Genomic DNA, 26,665 nt, shown 5'->3' with positions numbered 1-26,665 from the left:
AACATCTCATTTAACAGTTTCCTTTCCTCTCTCACGCCAGCCTGGGACCTGAGGAAACTTTTCCAAGAAAGACTTTGGGCATTTTCTGTGGTGCTGACCGAAGCCCTCTTTCTTCTGTCTGCCTGAAGACTGGAACCCATCCAGTTTCTTCTACCTTTCCTGACCCAGGCCCTGTAAATGCTTTTTCCTCTTCTCCCCTCTTGCTGATCTGAGAAGTGGAGAGGGGAGGAAGGCAGACAGAGGGGAGGGAAAGAGGGAACACCTGGAAGACAGATAGGAAAGTCAAAGAGATGAGGCCACAGAAGGAGAAGCCCTCTGTCCGGAAAAGTCCAGAAATAAGTTGAGGTGATGGAGAGAGTAGAGCTGGAATGGAAGCTCTTTGGGGCAAAGGTGCCCCAGGCCATATGCTGGCCAGGGGTAACCTCAGAAGACCAAGCAGATGGCCTGACCACCTGTGTCCTGATGCAGCCCTCAGTGATAGGACTGCCCACTGCTGGGAAAGAGGCAGGGTGGGGACAAGACAGGCAGACTTCTACCCATCTGAAGACTAGACAGGGCTCGACTTAGACAAAATTGTATACATCATTGGAAATCAAACAGCCTCTGTCAGGCTCCAGATCCTTCATCTTTCAAGTCAGAATTCAGATGTCCCAGAGAGCCTCGTCAAAGGCTCGTCTGGCCTCCTAATTCTTCTGTAAATTTAGTAAGTGAGGTTCTCTTAGGAGGTTTTGCTGGGACTGCATTTCAGGCAAACCCTCCATCCTACAGATAGCATCTTGCAGCTGTGTGCAGTCTAACAAGGCACGAGGCTCTGGCCTCAGGGAGAAGGGTCAAAAGGTGGCAAAGATAATGGGACAAGACATCTTCCCACAGCTGCAGTATGGCTCAAGGAGCACCAACATTGCAGAAAGCCCAGAGGGATTTATTTCAAGATGTCAAATGTAGCTACTGGGTCACTATTTTAATTTGGGGATTCGTCCTCAGATTCTATATGGTCCAGAAGGGACCTTATCCTTTCTTCCTGGGTGTGGGGTTGAAGAAGTGTCAGAAGTGAGGCCCTCTTTCTCTAGAGGCACCTGCTGGCTAGCCTGAAACGCAGGATGGCTCCCCGGATATCCGCTTGGGCTTTCCCCAGGCCCATAGTCTAAGTCTGCCTCCCGCCACTCATCCTTTTCCCTGTGGTTTTTGAATTCCTTGCTTCCCTGATGTTATCTTCCCCTTTCCTTGGTCTTCAGGCACTCACTCACTGTCCGCCATCTCTCCTTGGTCATCAAGTCATTGCCTTCCCCAGAAGCTGATTCCCCCGGCCCACTGACACCCTCAACCGGAGGCTTCTTCTGCCTTGTTCCAAGACCTTGCAATGGCCTCCCTGACTCTAGTCTATCTTCTCTCTTATCTCTCTTTCACATTGTCACAGCTTAACCTTTCTAAAATGTTTGACATGCATTGTCCCCGCTCAGAAGTCTTCAGTGATGGCCAGAGAGAGAGAAAATTCTGTGGTCCCTCTCGGGCACCAATCCCCTTTCTTGACTTGGTTTCCTCCTCTCACCTAGTCAGAACTTTCACAGACTGACCAGATCATTTCCTGACCCCTAATCATGTTTGTGTTTTTCCACTCCTCATCTTGTCTCCTGAGCCTAGGATGACCCCCTTTTTCCCTCTCCACTTTCTGACATCCTCCGCATTCTCAAAAACCTAGCTCCAGCCTCACTTGCTCCAGGGCCCTCTCCCTCACCCTCTCGTATTCTGAGCGCCTCTAGTACCATTACTTGCATCACTTGTATCTCTTGTATTGTGTCCATATACCTCATCTTATTAGCAAACCGCCCCCAGAGTGCTCTAGCCCTGCTTGGCCCTTGGTCTCCCCTGGAATGTGCTTGGCCCATAACGATATTCAATAAATATTTGCTTATCACATTATTTCAAATGGACAAAATTAGCAATAAGCCACCCACCCAGCCACCCACACACACACACATACACAGAGTCCCAAATAAAATCTGTCAAAGCTGGCAGGCCAAGGGAATTGTAAGCTTTGTCTGCGCCTTTGCTAGAGGGAGGCATCATTTCAGCCATCACAGGGAGACACAGCATCCAGGACTAAATGGATTAAATCTTGACTTGTGGTTTGAACTAGGTGAGGGCTTCGAGAGTGGATCCCCTGTGTAACCACGATTGCCCTGGAATCACAGGTGGAATGGATTGGAGAGAGAGGCCCGCAGGTTCCCGCAGGAGTGTGTTAGCAGGGGAGTAGCCTAGATGAGGGAGCAGGAAGGATTCCTGAGGAAGTGAGGTTCAAACAGAGCTGGACAGGGGTGTCAGAGTTAGGCCAGCAAGGAGGCGAAGACGCAGGCAGGAGAGTGTTCTCTGCAGAGGGCAGCATATATGAGGAGTCGGACCCCAGATGAAGAGGGAGGGGTCAAGGAATACACACGAGTTCAGTGTGACGGGGCTGCTGCCTCCCTGAGCCGGCCATCCAAGGTAAGGAGGCCTCCTACAGCCATGCATGCTGGCAGGCACAGGGTTAAAATGAGTCTGCAAAAGGAAAAGTCTGGAAAAGCAAATCCATCTGGAGCTCTGTCCTTTATAAGGTCTAGAAAAGTTGACGAGTTGACATTCTCTGGCTGGTGGAGAAATGCCTGCAGACTGATTCTCTGATATTTGTTGGAATTTCTCCTCAGCCAGGAAGGCAGGGCATTGTACGTGACAGCTTTGAAAGGAAGAGGGGAGACAGTTTCGACTTGTGGAGAGGAGGAAGGCCGCCTCTGCTCACATGGACTACCAGCAGCTATTTGGCGCACACAGAAGAGAGGTCTGTGCATTTGGGGAAAATGCTCGTGGAACGTGAGCGGTCAGGACCCTCCAGCTGTAGATGGAAGGCAGAAGAGCCTGGAATGAGAAAGGGGCCACTAAGGCAGGGGAGCAAGGCCCAAAGACCCGACAGATCAAGGACGGCAGCAGGGGTGAGGCAGGAGATGGGCAGCCAGCACGGGAGGCCTTGGCTGTCACAATGTGTGTCCACAGTGGACAACAGATGAGTAATAGAGGGATTCAGGAAAAACTGGGTGAATTTAGAGGAACTCAAACAACTAAAAAATAAAACAGCCTGCTTTCTGGGTCACCTGGAGAGCAGGAGAGAGCAGACTCTCCCTGGAGCTGGAGGAGGAATGTGGTGGGCCCAGAGAAGGTGGACAGGTTTCTGGTAGGGCCAGCTGAGGATGTTCAGGCCAGGAGGACAGGATTCTGTCACTAACCCAAGGGAAAGAGGACCAAGGGGGTTTCAGGGCATGTCTCCTGCACTTCTAGTGATTGCCAGAAATCCTTGGTGTTCCTTGGCTTGTAGACATATCACTCCATTCTCTGCCTCCATTGTCCTATGTGTCTCTTGCCCAAATTTCCTCTTCTTATAAGGACAAAAGTCATTGGATTAGGGCCCGCCCTATTCCCGTATGACCTCCCCTTAATTTGATTACATCTGCAAAGACCCTATTTCCAAATAACATCTCATTCACAGGTACCAGGGTTTAGGACCTCAACATGTCTTTTTGGAAGACACAATTCAAACCATAACACCCAGCAAGGAGGCTGGGGGCAGTGTAGGTGGTAGAGAACGCACATGGCATTTCCCTCTGAGTCCAGAGGCAGAGGGAGTAGGATGCACAGAGACATGAGATCAGTCATGAGGATGGTAACAAAGGGTGCTGGGGGTCCACGTGCAGGGCTGGAGCAGGAGGTGAAATGGAGACCCACGGGGACAGATATCTCGGCTTCCCTGCTCAGAATCTTCTGCAGGTGATGTAGTCCTTTGGGTCCCTACCTTTGATAGCTTACCTGTTAGTAATCAGTGGGAAACAGACCGCCAGGTTACCCGCCCCTCCTATGATCTCCAGAAGGCCAAGTAGTAGAATCTGGAATTATGCTCCGAGCTTAGTTCTTAGAAGGACATTTCATTCTCTTGAGGTGTCTGATGGGACAGAAAGACTTGAATGTTGGACAAAGAGCCTTTTCCTCCAACATCCTTCCACCTGCCACCAGAACAGCGGAGGGAGGGAATGACCACAGGAGAGGGCCAATTTCCCTGTGTCAGCAGTCTGATCTGTTGTCCTTTGGGTTTTCCTTTTTTTCTCCTAAACATCTTATCCTGGCTGTCAGGGGCCTGCTCCACCTGGGACTGAGTTTTAAGAGGATGCTGTCACTTTTGGAAGGATGGGGTCTTACAAGGGAGTGGGCACCTCTGAGAACAGCCCAAGGTTGTAAATCCTGGGTGCCTCAGCAGGCAGGGGAATGCCAGGTGATCAGTATGGTGTGTGAGAATGTTCCCATGCAGGAAAGCGTGTCTCTGCCAGTGACAGGCCTGTTGCAAGGGAGTCCCTGCCTCTGCGCACACGTGGTGAGGGTCAGGAGAACAGGCTGAGCACACCTGTGTGTTGCAGGTGTGTGCAACTCCGGAATGCCATCGCCTCAGGAGGAACTCTGACATCAGAGTGACCAGAGGGGACAGTGCTGACAATGAGCAGAGCCCAGTCTCGTGACTGGGGTCAGGGCCCACAGGTGTCCGCGCACGTCCGTGCCTTGACCTCTCATGGTGAGCAGCCTGCTCACCCTCCTCTCAAGCGTCTGCTGTTTTTGACTCTATTAGAGGTTCTTGAAGCTTTGTTCTCAGACCTCCACTTTGGCTTTGATAGGGCTGGGCATGCTGCGGTTTATCAGGAACTCAGCAGCCTCTGTGCGGGGTTATGGGATGGTCTTCCCGGATCTTCTCGGCTGCTGCAGCCGAGCTGGCAGTGGGTGGGCACAGGCTGCCCAGGGCAGGGGCTTCCCGGGGCCAGGGCTCCTTCCTTGTCCTGCCTGGGCACCCAATCTTCTGGAGGAAACCTCCTCAGGCACCTCCCCAGGCAGCCCCAAGCAGATACCCAGACATTCTCCCTCCTAACTGCTCAGAGCCCGTCTCCAGCCTCTTCTCTGCTGAAAATCCTGGGCCAAGGGGCGAAAATGGGTCCAGGATTTCATTTCTCCAAATGGAGATATTGGGGAGCTCTGACATGGAGCTGGACCTGGGCGTAATTCTGAGTGTGAAAGAATTTAGAAGGGTTTGCTAAGTAACTTACTAGCCTCCAGAACTTCGGGGGGAGATAAATGGATACAATAGAAGGGAAACAATACTTATTTCTACAAGGAATATATAGTCCATTTTGATAATTTTACATCCCCTTACTATGGCTTATGGGTGCCTAGGTAGCTGGTGGTGTCATTCCCTGAAATTTGTTCATCATCAAATATTTGCTGAGCAGATCGCCTCTTCCTCATAAAGTGGCGGCAGCGGCGATCTGTGGTCATTTCCCGCCTCCACCCTCCTGGCTGGTGACAGGTATGTGCCGGGTGCCAGCATTGCTGCAGGGTCCAAAACAGTGAGGTGGTTGTAATTGCAGTCTGGGCTCAGTGCCCTGGAGGAACAATGGAGAATGTGTAACAGGAGCGACATTCTCTGCCACCAAAAGACAAGTGAGTACAAGTTAACCAAGGGAGGGGATGGGAGTGAAGAGCCCCCAGGGTGGAGAGAAGGTCCCCCAACCAAAGACTCTGAGGCAGCAACTCATCTCACACAGGTCGTGAACTTGCCACTCAGCTGCAAATTTCAACTGCTTGTTACCACAGACTGACTGTAGGTAGCCTGGGACCCAAGAAGAGGTCGCTGTGTTAGGAAGCTCAGCAAGAGCAGGTAGCTGGGGTACTTTGCTTGATTTTAATCTGAGGTGGTGGGAGTCCATTGGAGGGGTTTGTTACAGGGTTATGACAGGCTCTGATCTCCATTTTCAGATCACGCTGACATATTATATCATTGCATTTCTGTAAAGTACAAAACATGCAAAGTAACCTGCACTGCCAAAAGTCAGGAGAGACGTTACCCTGGAGGTGGGTAGTGATGGGGAAAGGCACTAGGGAGCTCCTGGGAAGCTGGAAATGTTCTGTTTCTTGATCTGGGTACCGGTCCCTCAGTCCTTGGTTTGTGAAATTTTATCAAGCTGTACCCTTCTGACTTGTGCCTTTTTAGTGTGAGTGTTATACTGAAAGTTTCTTAAAGAATTACTCTGGCTGCTGCTTAAAGAACGGGTTGGAAGGGGGAAGGAGTGGGCTTAGGAAAAGGGTAGGAATGCTTGAGGGTGGCCAGGTGGGATCTGATGGGAACTTGGCAGTGGAGATGGAGAGCACGGGGTAGATCTGAGTCTTGATTTGGAGGTTGAAGCACAGGGCAGGCACTGGAATTGAGAGGAGGGACGGTATGGGATAAGGATTATGGCTTGGGGCATGAATTTCAGATACTGACCGGGAGCCTAAGTTGAAATGTGTGGGAGTCAGTGTCCTGCAAGGCTGGGGTTGAGGAGCGACAGCTGTGCTCTAGCGGTAGGCTGGTAGCTTCAGGATGCTGCCAGGGATGACCCTGAGGCTGGGTGACTAGGACGCCCAGGACAACATGTGTGGAAAGAGGGCCAAAGGGCTGAGGACAGAAGCCAGATACCATCCACAGCAGGTCTGGAGCTAGAGAAGGGCTCCCACAGGGATTTCTAAGAAGGAACAGTCAGAGAGAGAGGCGCCAGAGCACTGGGGGGATAGGTGCCATCACACATGATGAGGGGAATGAAGACTGTCAAATGCTCAGAACTCAGGTAAAGAAGTCATCAGAGAGCCCACTGCATTTGGCAGTTGATAACTGGCAATCTTGGTGAAAACAATGTCTGTGATGCCTGCTTCCCCCAAACTCTCCTAAGATTGGGCAGCTTGGTGGAGCAGAATGGTGGCAGGATTTGGCATCAGTTGGCTGCTGCTGTTTACTAACTGTGTGTTATGAGACAAATTTGTAAGCTTCTCTGAACCTCGGCTTCCTCGTACATAAACAAAAAGAATCATACATACCTCTCAGGGTGGTATGAGGATTAACTTTATGCAGCAAATACTTATTGAACTTTTCTCACGTGCCAGATAGTTGGCCAGATGCAGAAGATACACGATGACCAAGACGGACAAACGAGGAGACAGAAATTAATAAGTAAACAAACAAACGCAATGCTGTGAAGAAAAGAGATAGCCCTTCAGTGCTTCCCTGAGGCCTGAGCCCACTTTCTTGGGCAGTGGGGTCCCTCCTTCCTGGCCGGCTTCCTGGGGATCAGCTCCCAGGGTCCTGGGCTCTTCCAATGCCACTTTCCCATTCCCCACTTTCTCTCTCTCTGAAAAACTAGGTTCTCTTCTTTGAGGCAGGAAGGGAAGGGCTTAATCTTCAAACCCTTCAGGGAGGTGAGGGAAAATGTGAACATTCCATCTTATTACTGCAAAGAATAGGAAGAATATCAAACAGGTGAAGTTTCCATATTAATACTGTCTGGATGTTCTTTTCCCGCCATAAATGGATTCAGAGCAGGTTCCCTAATGGTGCCATATTTCAACCGAACAAATTGCTCTTGTGCTAACTTCCAAAAAAAGACAAATGGCACTTATTCTCCCTAAAGGAAAGCTTTTCTGACTTAAAAAAAGAAACGACTTTGGGAATTTCTGAAGGGAATTTGGACACGGATTTATATAAATGTCAATGATAATTTTGTTTCAAAATTTTTATTTTTCTTGGAAACCTTGAGCACCATGCTTCTGGCTAATCTGATAAACTCAGCTAGTCTCATGTGCTCATGTTTCATCTCTTCCAAAATGTTTTTTCAAATCTATGATTTTTAAAGCCCAGACTGTGGGTGCCGGTCACCACGGGCGGTCTCTCGCGCTTTGCTGTTTCCCTTCATCTTCCCTCACAAATGCCACCAGATCAGTCCATCCATCTGCCTTCTCCGTCCCTAGGACTGAGCTCCAGACAGGCGCCACTAGAAACAAAACAAAACAAAACAACCACAGTCAAAACTGTTTGAGGGTTCCTGGCGTTAGGAGATAGGAGCTCATTGATCTCCCTTTTACGTGCAGTGTCCCTGCAAACAAGACACTGTGATGGAAATCCACATATTTCCCTACAGATGGTTCTGATCTTTATACTTCCAGGCGCCCCTAGGACTCTGTCTTATCCAAGGCCTTTTCTAGCTCATACTAATACAAAATGCAACCACACAAAATAACAAACCCTACAGAATTACACAGATTGGGACTTCCAATGTCCGTTTTAATTTAATCTTACATAGAGGCCTTCAGCTGAGATTCGATCTAAGCTGAGAGGACTAAACTGAAAAATGGCCAAAAGATCGTAGTCTAATCCAATTCACTGGGGACCTGGCTCCGAGAGATGCCTCGGCCAGGAAGCCCCAGGCAGTGTGAAAGGTGGGAGAGAGTCCACTTAGCACGATGCTCCTCCATGCTTGCTGTTTCCTGTGGCCTCCTGGTCTCATTGAGGCTCCAACCCTCCCTGAAGCAACTGTCACAGGCCTCAGAGGATGGCCTTTCTCCGTCATAGTAGGAGAACCCTGCCAGACAGTAAGATCACTCTGTGGACCGTAGACACCAACGAGGGGGCGCTGGAGAGAAAAATTATGCTAGAGAGTGAGAAAACTGTCGGGGGCCTGGCTCAACTGGCCTCCCCTCCCAGCAGGATCCCAGTTCCACCTCTCCAGCCTGGCCACTTCCCTCTTAAGGAACAAGGAAATTGTGATGGACATTTATGTTTTTCTATTTAGATTGTCCTGATTTTTATACTTCCAAGGGCCCCCAGGACCCTGTCTTATCAAAGACATTTCCGGTTCATAATACTAAATACTAAGGATACCTTTTATTATTGCTACTATGAATACCACCAACTTTGACCCTAGGCTGGCTATTTTGAATCTCTGAACCTTATCTTGTTCAGACATTCTTCCTGCATAGGAACATATGTGATTTCCTCAATCGTTTCTTAAAAGAGACATTCTCCTTTGGGACCACCAGGCCATGGTTTGGATCCAAAGTCACACCCTGCAGGAGGTGCAGGATGGGTAAGCAGGCCAACTGGTTGAAGGAGGCCTTCGTTCCAGGACACAACTGAGTTTTCGCTTTGCTTCCTTCTTCTTTTGGCAGGATAGAAAAAAGAGTCCCTCTCTCCCCTCCAGCTCTTAGGGGTCACTTAGGAGGGCCTCAGAGGAACCAACCCAGAGACCCTCTGACCCTTTCAGACGCCTGCGTCTCTGAGGTCATGGAGAAACAGCCAGGAGACGCCCTTTCCGAGCTCCCTTCTTTGTCCCTTTTACATTAGGGCCTCCAGAGCCTCGCCTCCCAGGTCTTATCCGATAAGCGAACTGCCAACCAGAGACACTGAAAAATAGAAATATAAGTGGAGATGGGCAGACGCGCAGAGCCAGCATCACTCTCTAGCCATGTGCCTTCTACTGGAGACACAACCAAGCACTTTGGAAGATTCTAGTCAAGTAAACGAGATACCGTGATGCATGAATACAGAGGAGGGGAGGGTTGTGGAGAAGGACCCGGGTACACTTTTTGGTTTGACTACTTAGCCCACTGACAAGTGTCTACTACTTTTTTTCCTCACTGAAAAGGTGGGGACAGAATTATTAATTTATTTACTAGACTCAGCATCAGGAAATAGATTGGGTTTGTAATTCAGGGTGGCAGACTCGGCACATTTGTGTCCCCTCATCTCCAGTACCCTCATTATAATGAAAGTAATGAGTAAAAATACTGGTGAAAACCAATAACAGAAGGAAAAAAAAGGAGAGAGATTACGAGTGGATGAAAAACTTCAATAATTTCAGCAAGATGGGAGGAGGTTGGGAAGCGTCGATGGATGAAGTGGAGTGGAGGAAGGCAGGTTCTCAAGTGCATGCAAGGGGCCTACGGTGTGGAGCCCTCAGTCTTGGCACAGCCCCGAAAAGCAACAGATTTAAAGCGGGTGGGTGTGGCAGAAGGCAGAAATGAGAAGTGGAGCTGAACCCCAAGGGAGTAACACAGAGCAGCCCTTCGCCCCGAGGAGGCACAAGCAACCTTCTCTCCATGAAGGGAAGGCCCGTCAGCTATTGCAGGTGTGCACCCAGGAGGGAAGTCCCGCTCCTTCGGGAGCCCAGCTTGCTTGCCACAAAATGAAGTGATCCAATAAGGATACAAAGATTCAAGAAAAAGTGAGCTCAATCCTCTTGCATAATGACATGCAATCTAAAATGACGAACCAAGAAACTGCAGAACAAGCATTTTATTTTGAGATGCGTGGCTATAATCAACAGAAAAACTAAAGACAGAGGTGGCTGTCCCTGAACTGCAGTACTGGTGGTGGCGTTGAGCTAGTGCAGCGCTGGGCCTTGTCATTCTAAGCTGTTCCCTGTTGCTTGATTTTTAAAGCATGCATGTAATACATGGATTCAAAATAAAGAAATAAATGAGAAAGCAGAACGAAATGTAAATGGATTTATGATTACATAGGAGGGGTTCCAGTTGACTGTGAAAAGGAGCGCTGGAATGCCAAGTGTTGCTCCAACCCAGTTGGGTTGTTGGCGTGGCTGCACAGTCTGGTGCTTTGCAAGAGATGTGTGAGCCTCAGAGGTGTTCCTTCCTGTCTAGGGTGCAGTCAGCTCCAGCCTGCAGAGAGGAAGAACAGAATGGACTCTGGGGCCAGATTTTGACTCCCGGAGGTTGGAGGAACTGAAGGAGGCAGCACCTTGGTGTCTCCTCCCTCACGCTGAGAACTGCAGAGTGGCCCTCAGCCCACCCCGAGCTCCCCGTGTTGCTGGGGAGGGTGCGAATAAGGTTCACTGTGCTCTTCTTTTCTCTTTCTTCTCCCTCCCTCCTTGCCTGCCTCCCGGCCTCCCTCCTTTCCTTCCTTCCTTCTGAAGAACAGTTCCATTTAGACTGCTGACAGCTGCCATTTATGGATAAAAGCAGTTGTTCCCAACCGGGAGGTCACAGCCTGTGTCTCAGTTCAGCCCCATCTCCTGCTCCTGAATGGCTTTCTTCCCACTCCTGGGCTCCCTCAGAGTGTTAAATCATCTCAGAGACATGACATCCCAGTGGACATAAAACATGAGGTGACTTTTCTAGAGTTTTGCCTTCCCCGGGACATGTGTGGACAAAATCAGAGTTGGTTGGCAGCAGAGTCGGTGGTTAAATAACCCTATGGGATCACATTTCAGGACTTCTGCCCAGTGTCCCCGTAACCAGGATTCGATGCCTCAGATCATAGTTCTAATGCCTCATTTGGAAAAGAGGCTCATGAACATGAAGGGCAAAGGAAACCACGTCTGGGCTGCACTTTGAGCCTTTCTCATTCATCCTGAGCTGCGCTTCCCTCCTTGTCCCCATGGTTTACCCTTTGTGGTCAGATTACTTACATCTCTGAAGTTTGGCTGGGGCCTGGGGCCCCACCCTGAACCTTCACTTGGCATCTCTGCATCTGTTCAGCCTTTCTTAGCCCTTTGGCACAGGTGGTAAAAAGATTCCTCTTTATTGGATCTTTTGATCTTCACGGCCACTCAGATTTCCCTGCTTCCTTCCTCTCCGAACTTCCTCTTCGTGTTTGCTAGGATTGGAGAAAGAATGGAGCTGCGAGAATGAGCATTTAGAAATCTTAGAGCTTCCTGCCCACCACACCCTGAAAGAATGTTGTTCCCCAGCATTAGCTTTCTCTTCCAGCTTCCTTCTACAAGATGTGCCAAAGAGAAGAGTAGTTTTAACACACACTCGAAAACCTAGATGTTGACATGAGCACACACACACACACACACACACACACAAACTTAGATATTTACATGGGTTTTGACCCTTTCAAAGTGGGCCCCTTGAATAAACAGATTTATTCCAATGACATTGCCAATGCTCATAATACTTAAAACAAAAATCTGCTTGTGAAATTCCCTTCAAAGCCTCAGAACATTATTTCAAATAACTTCAGAGTTTCAAATCTTTTCGAAATTAATTTTTCCTTAAATCAACTTTATTGAAGTAGAGTTGTCATATAATAAAGTGCGAAGATTTTAAATGATTGATGAGTTTTGACAAATGCCTACATCTGTATAAATACCACCATGATCAAAATAGAAAATATTTCTACCACCCCAGAAAGTCTCTTCACACATAAAGGCAAACTTTTAACGTTTTAGTGTGGGTTTAGAAATACCCAAAAATGATTTAGAGTTGAGCCAAGTACATAAGTGGGGCAGTTAGGCTGAGAAATGCTGGTCTGTGCCTTGCGAATTCCGTGGCTTGTAGATTGATTGAAGGCAGCACAGCAGGGGGAATTCAACAATGACTGAGGACAGATCGTAGGAAGGAATCTGCGGCCTCCCACACGGTGACTCTGATGGACCTATATTCTGAGCAGGGCTTCATCAGTTAGAGTATTTAAAGACACATTCATTCACTTGACAATGACTGAGCCCAGATTCTGGACTGGGCATTGTTCCTGGCAACAGGGATGAGGTGCCCTGAAAACACACGGCATCCTTCCTTCACGAAGTCTACCTTCTGGTCGGGTAAGATGTCCATCAATGAAAAGTCAAATGCGTGATATAATTTTAGGAAGGAGTAAGTGCTATGAAAAAGAAAAAAAGTAGAGTGAGGAGATAGAAAATGATGGTGTGCTATTTTAAAGAAGATAATACAGCCCATGTAATATATCTTTATTTTCTTTTCCTTTTGTGAAGAAATCACAAGACACAGATTCTACCATAAGCTGCTTTCTAAAAGGAATGTAGTATCTTTCCCTCAAGTATGTTTTGCAGAATGCTAGTATCTGTTAGATTAAATTTTTTAAAATGTGTACATGGGGGTGAGGGGGCGTCCCACGGTTAAAGAAGCATGGAGCAAGTTGGATAAAACAAAGTTAAGTAGGTCTTTACTCAAGGTTTTCTCAGAGCCTTTAATGTGCTAATAAGAATGGTAAATATTCACGAGGGAGGATTAGAGTATGCAAAGTTTTCCAAATTTTTTTCTCCTGGGAATCCTTTCAACTTGGAACATCTCAAGCAGGTGGTGTTCTGCGTACACATTGTGGGAAATTCAGTTCTAGAATTCTCATGCCACAGGAGAATTGAAAGCAACAGAGGTTCAATGACCTGGGCAAGAGGAGGGAGTGGAGGAAGCCTCAATTTATTAACTATCCTCTGGTATGTGGAGCATTCACTGTGGGCCAGACAGGGCACCAGGTGCTTTAAACACATTCTCTTGTGCAAGCCTCGCAATACAAGATGAACAGATGTTATCCAGCTCCCATTTACCCCTGGGGAAACTGCTGTCAGAGAGGTCAGATACATGGTCGAAGGTTGCACCTTCCTTACAGAGCCAGGATTTGAACCTAGGCTTATTTGGACTCCAATACCCAAACCATCAAGACCCATGACTCTATCTTGTCCAAATGATGGTGGAGGATGGGTTGCAACCCAACTAGCAAACCTTTCCCTTCTCTCTCCAATCCATCTACATGTACTCTTAAACCCCACGTTCTCCTCGAGGGATGGATTTCTGTTTCACCTGCATTGTGTCGATTGTCTGTTGTTCCATCTCATGCCAACCATGGAGTAGGTACTTGGTAAGTTCAAGCTGCCTGGGTCATGGTCCCAGGGTCCCATCCACATAGGCTCAGTAGGTGGGGCCAGATGGCTGTGACCCTGAGTGGTCCTGGCCAGAAAGCTCTACTGGAATCATCCATCCACTTCTTTCTCTTTTCCTGGCATTTTTTCCCTGCCTTTCCTTCCCCTGAAGCCACGTATCTCATTCATCTCCATCTGTTGAATCCACTGGAACCTGGGGGCCCAGATATATGCCAGCACGTCTGCCAGAGTACCCTGAAGTCACCAGACCTGACAGGGCTGCAGTGGCCAACAGCTGGCGGTAAGGTTGGCTCTGTGAGGGGACGTGGGGTGTGGAAAGGTGCCAGCTGGCTCTAGGCGCAGTCTTCCTTCTAGTATCTGAGGGGAGAAAATGGGGGATTTTTGTATTTACTGGAAAGAGCAAAGGCATATCTTTCAGGAAAAGTTCTAAGAGCGATTTCTCTCCTGCTGCCCTCACCTTCCTCTCGTGAGACTGCTGGGGAATTTGGCAGAGACTAGTCACTCCTGTTAATTCATTACTCATTTGGTCAGAGGGAGACTGGTCTTTTCTGAGCTTTATGCTCAGAAACTCGGGTGTTCTGAAACTGAGCTTGCTCCCTCTCCACGTGCACTTCTCCTCCTGGGCCCCCTGTCTGCACATACCGCCTTGCCCCTTCCTGCCCCTCAGACTGGAAATGCTGCCCCTTTTCTTCCACCTGGAATCAGTCAGGTCAACTCAACCTCTGTAGGAGCCCCTGATCGAGTCCCTCCCTGCATCTCTACTGCTCTGGCCTTTGGTCCAGCCCTCACTGTCTTTCTCCCAGGCTGTTATGAGAGCCCTCCCCCCTCCACTAGATGCTGCCCTTAATGCCAGCCATGGGCCAAGTTATCAAGATGCCTCTGAGCGGAAGTCAGCAAAAGGGTGCTGGGATTTTTAGAAAACCTTAAACTAAGGACATAACTGAGCCCAATGCTGGGCAAGAGGGCCACTGAAGGGCAAGGAAGAGTTAGCCAGACAAAGAAAGGGAAGATGATTCTGTGCAGGTTGTCAGCAAAGACACAGACAATGAATGTGTACTGTGGGGAACTTGAGTAGTATGACCTTTATGAAGTTTGAAGGGTAAGGTGTTTCAGCTGTCCAGTGCTGCATAACAAGCAACCCAGAATTTGGTGCTTAAAACAATGACAACATTTGGTTTGCTCACGAATCTGCCATCTGTATAAGGCTTAGTGGGGATAGCTCATTTCTACTCCATGTGGCATTGAAGGCTGGAACTGAATCTGCTGAAGGTTCACTCAGTAACCTGTCTGGTAGTTGATGCTGGCGGCAGGCTGAAAGATTAGCTGCTGCTGTTGGCTGTAACACCGACATGTGGCCTCTCTATGAGCAGGGAAGACTGGGCTTCCTTACAATGTGATGCCTGGGTTCTAAGGGTCCCAGGAGAGAAAGAGCCAAGTGGATTCTCTAAGTCTCAGGACTAAGCCTCAGAGGTGACATAGCATCACTTCTGCGTCATTCTCTTCATTCAAAGAAAGTAACGAAGAGTGACCCATATTGAAGAGGAAAGAGCACAGACACCACCTCTTGATGAAGGAATGTCATGGTCACATTGTAAGAGGTGTATGTGGGATGGGACATATTGGTGTCACCATCTTTGTAAAATACAAGCAGCCACAGCAGGATATGGAGCCAAAGAGGCAAACAAGGTGTAGGACTGTAGCGTCTTGGATACCACGCCAAGGGCATTGGTTTTTATCTTGTAGGAAGTGGGGACCCAGTGAGAGGTGTTAACTGGGGTGTAACCTGCTCATGTTCATGTTTCAGAAAGCTCTTTCTGGGATGGTAGGATGGAAGGTTTGAAAAGGGCAGACAGGAGACCTGTGAGAGGCTCTTGCAGTAACCCAGAGGAGAGAAGAAAGGGCCTGAGGCAAGGCATGACCTGGAGATGAAGGGCAGGGCAATGCGAGAGGCGCCAAGAGGAAATTGCAGGGCTTAGCAACGGCACCAGATGCCAGGAGCGAGGATCAGGGGCATCGAGGAGGATTCCCAGTCTCTGGCTTGGGGAACTGAGTGGAGGTGTTGGGGGATGAAGGAAAAACAGGAGACGTTTGTTGGGGCGGCGATGAGCCCTGTTTGGGAAGTGATTAGTCTGAGGGGTCTGAGAGTGTCCAGGTGGACATGTCCAGCAGACAGTGGGATGGGCTTGAGTATAAAGCTCTGGGAAAGTTCTGGATGAGGGACTGAGATGTAGGCACTACAGATGGGATTTCCAGTGAATCTGTGCAGAAAGGGCGCCATGTCCAGAGAAGGGACTACAGTCAGTAGTCTGGGGGCGTTAGCCTTTAGGGGATGGTCAGAAGAGGACCCGTCAAGGCATCCAAGATCAAATTGCCTCCTTCCTGGATCTGACCTGGACCAGGGAATGAGGGCTTGAGCATACACTGATGCCCGGTGTCCGTGGAAAATGCTCCGACCTGGACAAATCCCCTCACTCTCCCCATCACCTTTACCAGCATCCTCACCCATCTTGTGTTGCTTTCCTGTGAGCCTGCTCCATGGCTCCTGTCTTCCTTTCCAACTTATAGTGGAAACTCCTATAGATTAGGGGATGCCTGCATTTGGTTTTTCTTTTCCTGCTCTTCACATATCACCCTCTGCACGGAAATGGTCAGAGCCAGAACGTGTCCTCTAGTCTCATCGTAACGCCCGTTGCCCATCAGATTCTGCTGGAGGAGCTTTTCCAAGTAATGCTTTTGGGGTTTCACCTCTGTGGGTTTTGATTCAGCTTGGGCCTGGCCTCTCTATTTCAAAGACACCCCACCACCACCAGGTGATTATGATCCAAAGCTGAGTTAAGAACCACTGGTTTAGCCCACTTACCTCACGGTTGGGGAAACCAAGGATCTAAGAGGGTGGGAACTGGCTGTGGTCGCTCCATTGTGTGACAGTCAAGCCCAGAACTGGTCCACTCCAGGCATCTCCAGTGCCTGGCACCTAAGGCCAGAGTGCCTACTATGTGCAGAGTGCTATATGAGGCCCTCAGGTTCCCCCCTCCGACCTCAGTTTCCCCATTTGTAGAAGAGAGTGGGACTAGAACATTTTCAAAAATACCTTTATCACAAACTATTAAGAATTCCAGTGAATATGAAATGAAGCAGAGTGGAGCCTCCCCAGGGAGGCAGGGATAGACTGCTGCCTTTGTGTCCAGGTGGACAAGCGTCCTTCTGCCACTGGTGAGGAGTGAGGTGGCCACGTGGGCTCCAGGCAGATGGCAGTTTGGAGAGGTGTCTGATTTCGTGGGTGTGATGACCCCCTCGGATTTGGAGGTTGCCAGCAAGGATGCGTAGGCAGGCAGACAGTGCTGGCCCCGTCGAAAGCCCCAGGCTGGCCTCACGAAGGCTCTGCCCTGGCACGTAGGAGAGGGAACGTCAGCTCTGATCCCACAGCCTGGAGCGGGGCCCCTGCAGTGGGGGGTAGGCTCAGTTCTCCAAGGAAACGGAAATGAAGGTGGATCCCCAGTCGCTCTCCTGAGATGCCAGCCCTTCAATTAAGGAAAGAGCTTTGGCAGACTATGAAACGTAATTGCACCCCACCCTTCCTTGGAGAAAAAGTGTGATCTCCAGAAGGGGCACCTTCCATGGGGGGCTCGAGGCTGTGGGACTCCTGGCTTTAAGGCTGCTCTCAGGCCAGTAGCTGAGAACGCAGGAGACCCAGAGCTCAGCCTGGAGCCAACTCCACATGCTGCCAGTGGTTAAGTTCCCGTGCTCTGCTGCGGCGGCCCAGGGTTTCAACGGTCAGAATCCTGGGCACGGACATGGCACCGCTCATTAAGCCATGCTGAGGTGGCATCCCACATGCCACAACTGGAAGGACCCACAACTATGTATCAGGGGCCTTTGGGGAGAAAAAGGAAAAAATAAAATCTTTTAAAAAAAAGAATAGTGGAGCAATGTGACCTAGGGCTTGTTCACGCCCCTGGGAGTGACCTGAATTGGCTGCAGAGTGGCCTTCAGCCCTCATAGGACACAGGAGGAAGAGCAGAGCAGCAGCCCTCAGGCACGGTAGTGCTGTCAGAGAACAATTCGAGGTTCTGAATGCCTTGGGCATATGGCTGATAAGTCAGGCCTTTCCCTCGTGACGAGTGGGTGGGGGGATGGGGGCAGGTGCTTCTGCAACCCTGTGGTTTTACTGGGCCATTTATGATCACAGTGGAATGATGGGAATGGCTAACTGCATTGAGTAAGTCTGCGGGTAAAACACAGGTGTAACCATGATGGGATTTGACCCTCAGGACCGCCTGGTGAAGTATGTGCCCAAGTACCAGGGGAGGAAACAGGCCAGGCTGCTGGGCCTCCGTGCCCCAGAAGCCCCAGGATGGAAGGCCGAGGTGGGCGGCCGGGGCTCCCTGTGCAGAGACCTCACAGGCCAAGGTCTCTTCCGCCAGGTGTTCGTGCTCTGCCATGGCCTCCTGCAGCTCTGCCAGCTCCTGTACAGTGCCTACTTCAAGAGCAGCCTCACCACCATCGAGAAGCGCTTTGGCCTCTCCAGTTCTTCTTCGGGGCTCATTTCCAGCTTGAATGAGGTAAGCGGGAGGTTCTGAATCGTCAGACCCCACTTGTGCACCACCCTGACCATGGGGTCCAGGAGGGGCTCCAGGAGGAAATGAGGAACAGGGAGCTGGGACACACCCCTGGGGAATGGAGACAGCCCAGTGCAGCGGGCGTGGTGGAGCGGCTGTGTTTCCTGAGGCCTCCCTGCACCAGGCACTGAGCTGAGAGCCTCTGACGGCAGCTCTGCAGGCAGGGGCTCTGGCCCTCCCTCCTGACATATGTGGGCACTGGGGCTCAGCAAGCACAGCAGCTTGCCCCAGGTGTGCAGGGCTGTCTGCCTCCAAACTCTGTGCCTCTAACTCAGTTCTGTGACCACCTGTGTGTTGATGTGGCCTCTGCTTGTCCCCAGTGCAGAGGGAGATGAGTCCTAGGTATGCAGGTGGGGAAACAGCCGCAGGCCTGGCAGGTTGTGTCTTGTGAGGGTCACAGGAACCAGAGCTGCCCGATGGCCTTGATTCCCAGTCAGACAAGATCAGATCTCTACGACCTCCCAGCAACATGGATTTCATGCGGTCCCTCAGTGACTGCACATCAAAGTTAGCGGAAGATAGGGTAGGCCAGGAAGTCGTGGGTGGGAGGTCAGAGAGCATGGTCAGCTAGGAATCACTGGAAACCAGGGAGAAGGAGGCAGAGGAGGCAACAGAGCCCCTCTCTCCACTGTGGCTGCAACAGCGGTGGCTCCAGGTGAGAAGACGGGGCTCCCAGGCCTGGCTTCTCTCTCGTCTTTCTGCGAGCCCCACTGTTCCAGGGTGGAGGCAGTGGCCTCACCCTCCTGGGAGCCCAGCTGCTCCTCTGGAGCATAATTAGGTCTTCCCTCGACTTACTGAAATTCAGGTAGATGTAGTAATTTTGAGACTGGGGCTCTCTGGGGGCAGCTTCTAAGATGGAGGCCTAAAAGAAGGTGGGGTGTCTCCTAACACGCTCAACAACCACCACCATTCAGTCTCCCCATCCCCCAACCTGCTCCCAGCTGGAAAACCTCCTTTGCCCCTCACCCCTTCTCCACCCGATGGCCCACGCAGGGCCCCCAGGATGCCCTCCCTGGGCCCCATCCCCTCTGTAGCCCTAGGCGGAGGGCTCTCTGCATAGTCACGTTTTCCAGACAGGAAACTCGCATCAGAAAGCCCAGGGCCCCATCCCAGGGCCACACGCTTGTACACAGTGCAGCCAGGATCTGAGCCCAGGCCTGTCTGCCACACTGAGGCCTCCCCTGGGTCCCCAACCCCCTCTTCTACTGCCCGTCCACAGCCCTGTTCTGTCCAAATCCTTGTCCTCCAAACATCGCTGGAATCTCTGTCGGTGCCCCTCTCTGCACGCACTCCCCCTCCGTGGGCCATTCCCGCACACCTGTGACATGCACGAACTTGCACTCATACAGTCATCCCTGCTGATGGGCCTCAGACCCTCCTCTGAACTCCCAGGCCGAGTGTATGCCTTCACTGCTTCCTCTGTGTGTCTGTGTCTGTGTGTGTGTGTACATATGTGTATCTCTAATTGATTGTGCACCTGTGTCTTGAATTTCCTGGTGAGGCCCCATGACTGGGTCTACCTCTCCATGTAGATTTTGCTCTCCTACAGGACAGGGACCTGACACCCCTCACACAGAATGCACCCTTCTAACTGTTGGCCTGTGACGTTGACAATGTCCTGGCACATCTTGTCCTCACTCATGAAGGACACAAGGAAAACAAATCTCTGACGTTCATGTCAACACAGTCCTATCCTGAGTCTGTCAGCTATTGCTAACCAACCACGGTCCTATTCTCTGCTGAGTCCTTCTCAGGCTCTCAGCCTTCTCAACACAGTGTTCCAGGCGCCTCTACTAATCAATATCAGAGCTGGCATGTGAGTAAACCTCTGTCCCCCTGCAGCCTGGGGATAGCCGAATCAACGATCTTCCATGGCTAAATTTTCATTCATATTTTTCCTATGCTTAGAACAAAAATGTGGGCCCAGGGGCAGGGAGTAGCCAGCTGGGACATGTGGTGGAGTCTAAGACACGAGGTTGATTTTTTTATAGTTCAATAAAAAATGAAAATAATTCACCCATTAAATCTTTTCTTTCCCAAACTCAGATGATCTTTTCAACATCTGGTTTCAGGCCATCCCTATGGGTATGGTTTGAGGCAAATACTGTAAGTTCATTCCTTGGACCTAACAGCCCTGTGTGTGTCTGTGTGTGACTGTGTGTGTGTCTGTGTGTGCATGTATCTGTGTCTGTGTGTGTCTGAGAATTTGTGTATGTCTGTGTGTATGACTATGTGTGTATATCTGTGATCTGTGTCTGTGTGTGTGTGAGACTGTGTGTTTGTATCTGTGTGTGTGTCTGTGTGTATCTGTGTGTGTGTCTGTGTGTATTTGTGTGTATCTGTGTATATTTGTGTGTATGTGTCTGTATCTGTGTGCGTATCTGTGAGTGTGTCTGTATGTGTATTTGTGTGTGTCTGTGTGTGTATCTGTGTGTGTCTGTGTGTGTCTGTGTGTGTTTTGGGAGGGGGGTTGGATGGATGAGCATGTGGAGAAGGTAGGACAGGAGCTCAGCCAAAGGGCTTTCTACACTCCTGTTGCCTCTGAGCCAGGCATTTAGAAGCAGACCAAGTAGTAGAGTAGAGGTCTTACTGGGAAAGCAGAAGGCAGCCAAATCAGAGGGCACCTTCACGGTCAAGGTGCGGCTCCCAGCTTTTGTGGTAGGCAGTAAGGAGCGGGCATGGCTTCTTGAGCAGAGCTGAGGCGGAATGAACAGTCTCGTGAAGACAAACTCTCTGATGGAGGTGGCTGGCAGACACTAGAGGTGGGGCACAGTGCATCCAGAAGTCGACTGGCTGGCAGGCTCTGCCACTAAGCCAGGCTTGAGAGGTTAGGGGAGAAGAGGACCCCAGGGATACTGCAAAGGAACAAAAGGCAAGATTGCAGCTGCTCGAGGGCAAAATTGAAGGCACCACAGACCAGGGAGAGGCTGCCTGTCGGAAGCCTGACGATCGTGAGAAGAGAACCAGGCCTGGTGGAGGGGAGAGTGAGGCCATCCAGGTGGGTAGAGTGTGCAGCCAGCCTCCAGGGGGCGCGAGCCTTCAGGCTGCAGCCCAGTCTCGAAGTTTTCTGGGAGCCCAGCAGGTCGGGTGAAGGGGAGGCCAGGGCTGGTGTAAAAGGACAGCAGCAGGAGGAGCTTGGCTGACAGGAGAAGACGTCAGGCATCTTCCCTGTGAAGCAGCAGCTTCTCTTGCCGACTACTAAAGGCCAGGGCTGAGCAGACCAAGTCAATAGGAACCCTAGAGGTTCCCCCGCTTAATGCCTCCCACCAGTTTGCCTGGGGCCCCTTTGGTTTGAGACACTGATGGGCAGGGATGTTCTTAACAACCGTAGATGTCAATACGGGAAGTCCACGGAGCTGTTCTAAGGCCCTCTTCAGGGCTGAGGAGCGGAGGTCCGCATGCAGAGGCCTTCCTCTCCTCAGCCAGAACAGCTTCATTTTTATTATTTATATTAGGGAAAAATTGTCTTTTCAAAGAGACACCACTGCTGAAGAAAAGTTTGGAAAGCAAGGTCTTAGGCCAGCATCAGCCATAACAGCTGTGGCCGTCCAGCCTCCCTCCGAGAAAGGAGCCCAGGCCCCGGACAGCGAGCGCTGGAAGGGCCCCTCCAGACGGCAGCCGGGCAGCCCCAGTCCCTCCTCCCTGAGTCCCACTTTGGCGCCCTCCCCCATCCCTCCGCTAGACCGTTTAAAGTCAGCCTCCATCAGCTCAGCAGATGTGGTCCGACATTTACAACCATTTCATGAAAAATGATGGAGAAACAAAAAGAAAATAAAATCAAAGAAGCATAAATAAAGTTTTGTTTCCAGGTACGGGTTTCAGAATGTCCTAGAACTACGTCTGACCAGGGACTGGAGTGGCTCCCTGGATCAGGCGAGGCCGCCTCCTCACATACCTTCACATCCCCTTTCTCTGTGTGTCATAAACCATCTTACTCTTGGCCACGCAGGAGGGGTCTCCTGGGCGATTGTGTCTTCTTGAAAAAGCTGACCATTGACTCATTCATTTATTCATTTATTCAACAGATATTTAATGAGCACTGACTATGTGTCAGACACTGTTCTAGGTGCCAAGGAGACAGGAATGAACAGACAGACAAAATCTCTGCTCATATATCATTCTAATGTTAAATATGACATTTATTTATAGAAATAAATAAAACACGGTAGATCAGATTATGATAAGTGATATGAAGAAAAATAAAGTTTTGGTGGGGAGTGGTGGTTATATTTTAAATAACTTTTTATTCTTTAAATTATATTTAAATTATCAATATATTTAAATATAATTAAAATAATAAAATATATTTAAATATGATTTAAATTTTAAGATATATTTAAGTATACTGAAACATTGTCATTAATTATTGTAAGTATGTTATATTTAAATGACTCTTTTTTATCAAGAGAGAATTGACATTTAACATATTCATTTCAGGTGCACAACATGATGATTCAACATTTGTATATATTGTGAAATGATCACCAAGATAAGTCTGGTTAACATCCACCACCCTACATAGTTAAAAATTTTTTTCTTGTGATCAGAACTTTTGAGATCTACTCTCTTAGCAACTTTTAACTATACAATACAGTATTGTTAACTATAGTCACCATGCTGTTACTTGACATCCTCAGGACTTATTTATCTTATTTTACTGGAAGTTTGTACCATTTGACCCCCTTCACCCACGTCACCTGCCCCCATCCCCCTCTTTTTCAGAAAAGGCCTTAATGAGAATGTTCAATCTGAGCAGAGATCTAAAGTAGGTTCGATGAGAAAGGAACCCTGTGGACAGGTAAGACAGAAGGAGCAGCAAGTCCACAGGCCCTGAGGAGGGCACACACGCCTGCCATGTTCAGAGAACAGCTGGAGGCAGAGTGGCTAGAATGGAAGGAGAGAAGGGGGAGAGGTAGGAGAGCAGATCAGAGCCGGAACAGAGAAGGGGGCAGGCTCCGTGGGGCCCTGGAGGCTCAGAGACAGACTTTGTCTTTTACTATTGTGGGTCTGAGCAAGGGAACATGGTCTGACATTTCGACAGGACCCCTCTGGCTGCTGGGGAGAGAACAGACTGCAGCGAGGCAAGAGTGGAGGCAGGGAGCCAGGTAGGAGGCTACTGCAATAATTCAGAGAGGATAAGATGGCGGCTTAGACGAGATGGCAATGATGGAGGTGGTGAGAAGTGGTCAGCTTCTGGGTGGCCATTGAAGGTCCAGCCAATGGGATTTGCTGATGTTTGGGTGTGGGTATGAAAGAGCAGTCTAAGATGATGCTCAGATGTTTTACTTGAGCCACTGGTAGGATGGAAGTGCCATTTACTGAGATGAGGAGCACTGGGGAGGGGGAATCAGGTTTTCAGGGGGAAGATGAGGAGTGAGATTTGGGGTGTACTAAGCCTATGGGAATTAGAAGCACATAGAGAACATGTAAGGCCATAGGACTGGATGAGCTCACCAAGACTAGAGCAGAGGTGCAGGGACTGAGCTCTGAGAGCTGAGAGCTGAACCAGCCAAGGAGACAGAGAAAGAACAGCCAGGGGAAGGAACTAAGAGAAGGGGGTGTCATGGAAACTCAGTGAAGGAAGTATTTCAGGAAGAAAGAAGTGGTCAACTGAATCAATGGTGCTGAGAGATCAAGTAAGAAGAGAACGGAGAACTGACCAGTGGATTTGGCAATGAGAAGATCATTGGTGGTCCTTGTAAGAGCCACGTAACAAGACTTTGGCATCTATGTCCTGTGGCAGAGGCACCTGCTTTTCCAGCCAGAAGGAGACATGTGGTGTAGACAGGGCAGGGGCTGTGGGTACTGATATTCAGGGTTCCTCCATTCCAGGTGAACTTAGTCCCTCTTCTGGGGCAGAAGGGCACCTCTTCGGATGGAGTCGTGGTTCAAAGATCTGCCAGCACACCCTTTTACCATTTAAGACTCTGCTCCCCAAGCTGGGACCTCAGTTCCCTTCCCTGGCTCTGGGTGGGGCTCTGAGAGCACACCTTCCAGAGAGTGCCAGGAACATGGAGTTACTGATGTTTCCAGCCGGGAAGGGACTCAGCGTACTTTAGTCCTTGTCCCTCCTCGACACAAGTGGAAACCAGCCCAAGGAGGGACGGGGGCAGGTTAGAGACAACTGCTGGCACAGAAACCCACTTCTGCAAGAGGCAGTAGACCAGTCAGGTTAAGACTGGCTGCTATCCCTGTTCAAGCCAGCTCCCAGCCTCAGGGACATGGGCAATCACCTAATATTCTGAGCCAAAATTTTGTCGTCTGAAAATGAGAGTTGTTGCCTGATGAAACGAGATAGCACGTGTTGCTTGTCAGTTATTCTGACTACCAAGAGGAGTCCTTGGGGAGTTTAATTAGGGAATATGTGCTGTGCCCAGGAGCAGGCTAGAAGTGGAGTCTTTGTTGGATTTTGTCCCAAAAGGTTTGGTTCTAAGATGGTTGCAATTTAGGCTATGAGTTTTTCATGGTCTCCAGATACTTCCCTTGGTCTTGTCTAGAAGGCTGAGGCTGGGCAGGGTTTCTGACAAGAGGAAAGCTGAAACTGGGTGTGCTGGGCCCACTGCAAGGGTGGGGCTGACACTGCAGCTCTGCTGGGCCCCAGCTACCCTGGACAGCTTCCTGCCTCTCTGCTTTTCCTGGACAAGGTACGGGGCAGGTCTCCTCTGTGGGTGGGTGAGGATGGAGTCTCTAGTCTCACTCAGCCCCTCTGCCCTCTTCGCAGATCAGCAACGCCATCCTCATCATCTTCGTCAGCTACTTTGGCAGCCGGGTGCACCGTCCGCGGCTGATTGGCATTGGGGGTCTCCTCCTAGCTTTGGGTGCCTTTGTCCTCACCCTCCCGCACTTCCTCTCAGAGCCCTACCAGTACACCTTGACCACCGTCGGTAAGTGGCCTCGACCCCCCTCCCAGGGGATAAGGGATGATTGGACATCTCACAAACTTGGTGGGGATGCTTCTGGGGCCATGGATTCGACTCTGGGCTATGCTGTCCTCTCCCACCAGAAAGTTCCCTTGGCTTTTAGTGTTTCGTTTCTCCTCAAAGCGCATCTGAAAGTCAGAAACTACAGAGTTATGTGTAGCTATGGAGCAGCCATCCCTGCTCCAGCTTGCTGAGGACGGAGCATGCAGCTAGTGGCTCACCTCCCATGTGATTCTCTGTGATTGCTTGTGCTTCATGCCAGGAAGTGGGGACATTTGTGAGCAGTGCCTGTGATGGGCTTGGCGGGAGGAGGGTCACAGCACTGACCGTGATGAGCTTTGTGGACTTCTCCACGTCTAATCATGTGTTTAACGCTTCCTGCCATTTGCACATTTGTCCATCATTCTTTAGGTCATGGTGCACTTATGCTATGATCCCATTTGGTCCCCTGGACACCTGTGAAGGGGAGATAAAATGTCTAAGATGAGAACGTGCCACTCAAAGATGTCTAATAACTCTCCCGAGGACACCAGTCAGTTCGGGAGAGACAGACCCAGGCCTCCCCATTCTTAGACAAGTGGCCTTTCTGTGACACGGAGCCTCTGGTTCTTGGTGATGTGCCCTGTGGCAGAGAGAGATGGGTGAGGATTTTACATAATTTATGAACACGGAATTCAATAGCACAGAATTGCCCAGTAAGAGTTCCCTTTCCTCTAAAAATTATTTTATTTTTAATGCAAATAAATTCAAAATATAGGGCCAGCCCGGTAGTGCAGCAGTTAAGTGCACACATTCCACTTCGGCAGCCCGGGGTTCATCAGTTCGGATCCTGGGTGCAGATGTGGCACGCTTGGCAAGCCGTGCTGTGGAAGGCGTCCCACATATAAAGTAGAGGAAGATGGGCATGGATGTTAGCTCAGGGCCAGTCTTCCTCAGCAAAAAGAGGAGAATTGGCAGCAGTTAGCTCAGGGCTAATCTTCCTCAAAAAAAAAAAAAAATTCAAAATATAACAAAGAAAATAATATAACAGATACCTATATACTGACTAAAAAGAATTATTAGTTTTCCTTCAGATACCCCATTTTTTCTTTTCTTTTTGCTTTTAACAGCTTTATTGGGACATAATTCACATAGCATAGCATTCACCCATTTAGAATGTACAATTTAATGGTTTTGATATATTATTTTTTAATTGTGGTAAAATATACATAACAAAATTTGCCGTTTTAATCAATTTAAGTATACAATCAGTGGCATTAATTATATTCACAATGTTGTGCAACTGTCACCACTATGTCTAAAATTTTTTCATCAACCTCAAGCAAAAACTCTGTATCCATTAATTCTCCATTTGTCCCTCCGCTCAGCCCCTGGCTCCCTCTAATCTACTTTCTGTCTCTATGAATTTGCCCATTCTACATATTTCATACAAGTGGAACCATACAATATTTGTTCTTTTATATCTCGTTTATTTCACTTAGCATCATGTTTTCAAAGTTCATCCATGTTGTAGCTTGTGTCGGAACTTCATTCTTTTGTTGCTGAATAATATATCATTGCATGGCTATACCACGTTCTATTTATCCATTCACTTGTTGATGAACACTTGGGTTGT

General features: G+C 49.4%; 1 protein-coding gene across 1 annotated transcript in view; it reads left to right on the top strand.

Moving 5' to 3' along the window:
- SLCO2A1 (solute carrier organic anion transporter family member 2A1) overlaps positions 1-26,665 on the top strand; it is an 83,966-nt gene that overhangs the window by 19,618 nt on the left and 37,683 nt on the right. The window contains exons 3-4 of the mRNA XM_046662409.1: positions 17,936-18,073; positions 24,852-25,014. Of these exons, the coding sequence (XP_046518365.1) occupies positions 17,936-18,073; positions 24,852-25,014 (301 nt within the window). The remainder of the gene's footprint in view (positions 1-17,935; positions 18,074-24,851; positions 25,015-26,665) is intronic.

Source organism: Equus quagga, chromosome 1 (assembly GCF_021613505.1).
Source record: "Equus quagga isolate Etosha38 chromosome 1, UCLA_HA_Equagga_1.0, whole genome shotgun sequence".
Lineage (NCBI taxonomy): Eukaryota > Metazoa > Chordata > Mammalia > Perissodactyla > Equidae > Equus > Equus quagga.
The sequence above is the reverse complement of the archived record's forward strand: the minus strand, read 5'-3'. Positions and strand labels throughout refer to the sequence as shown.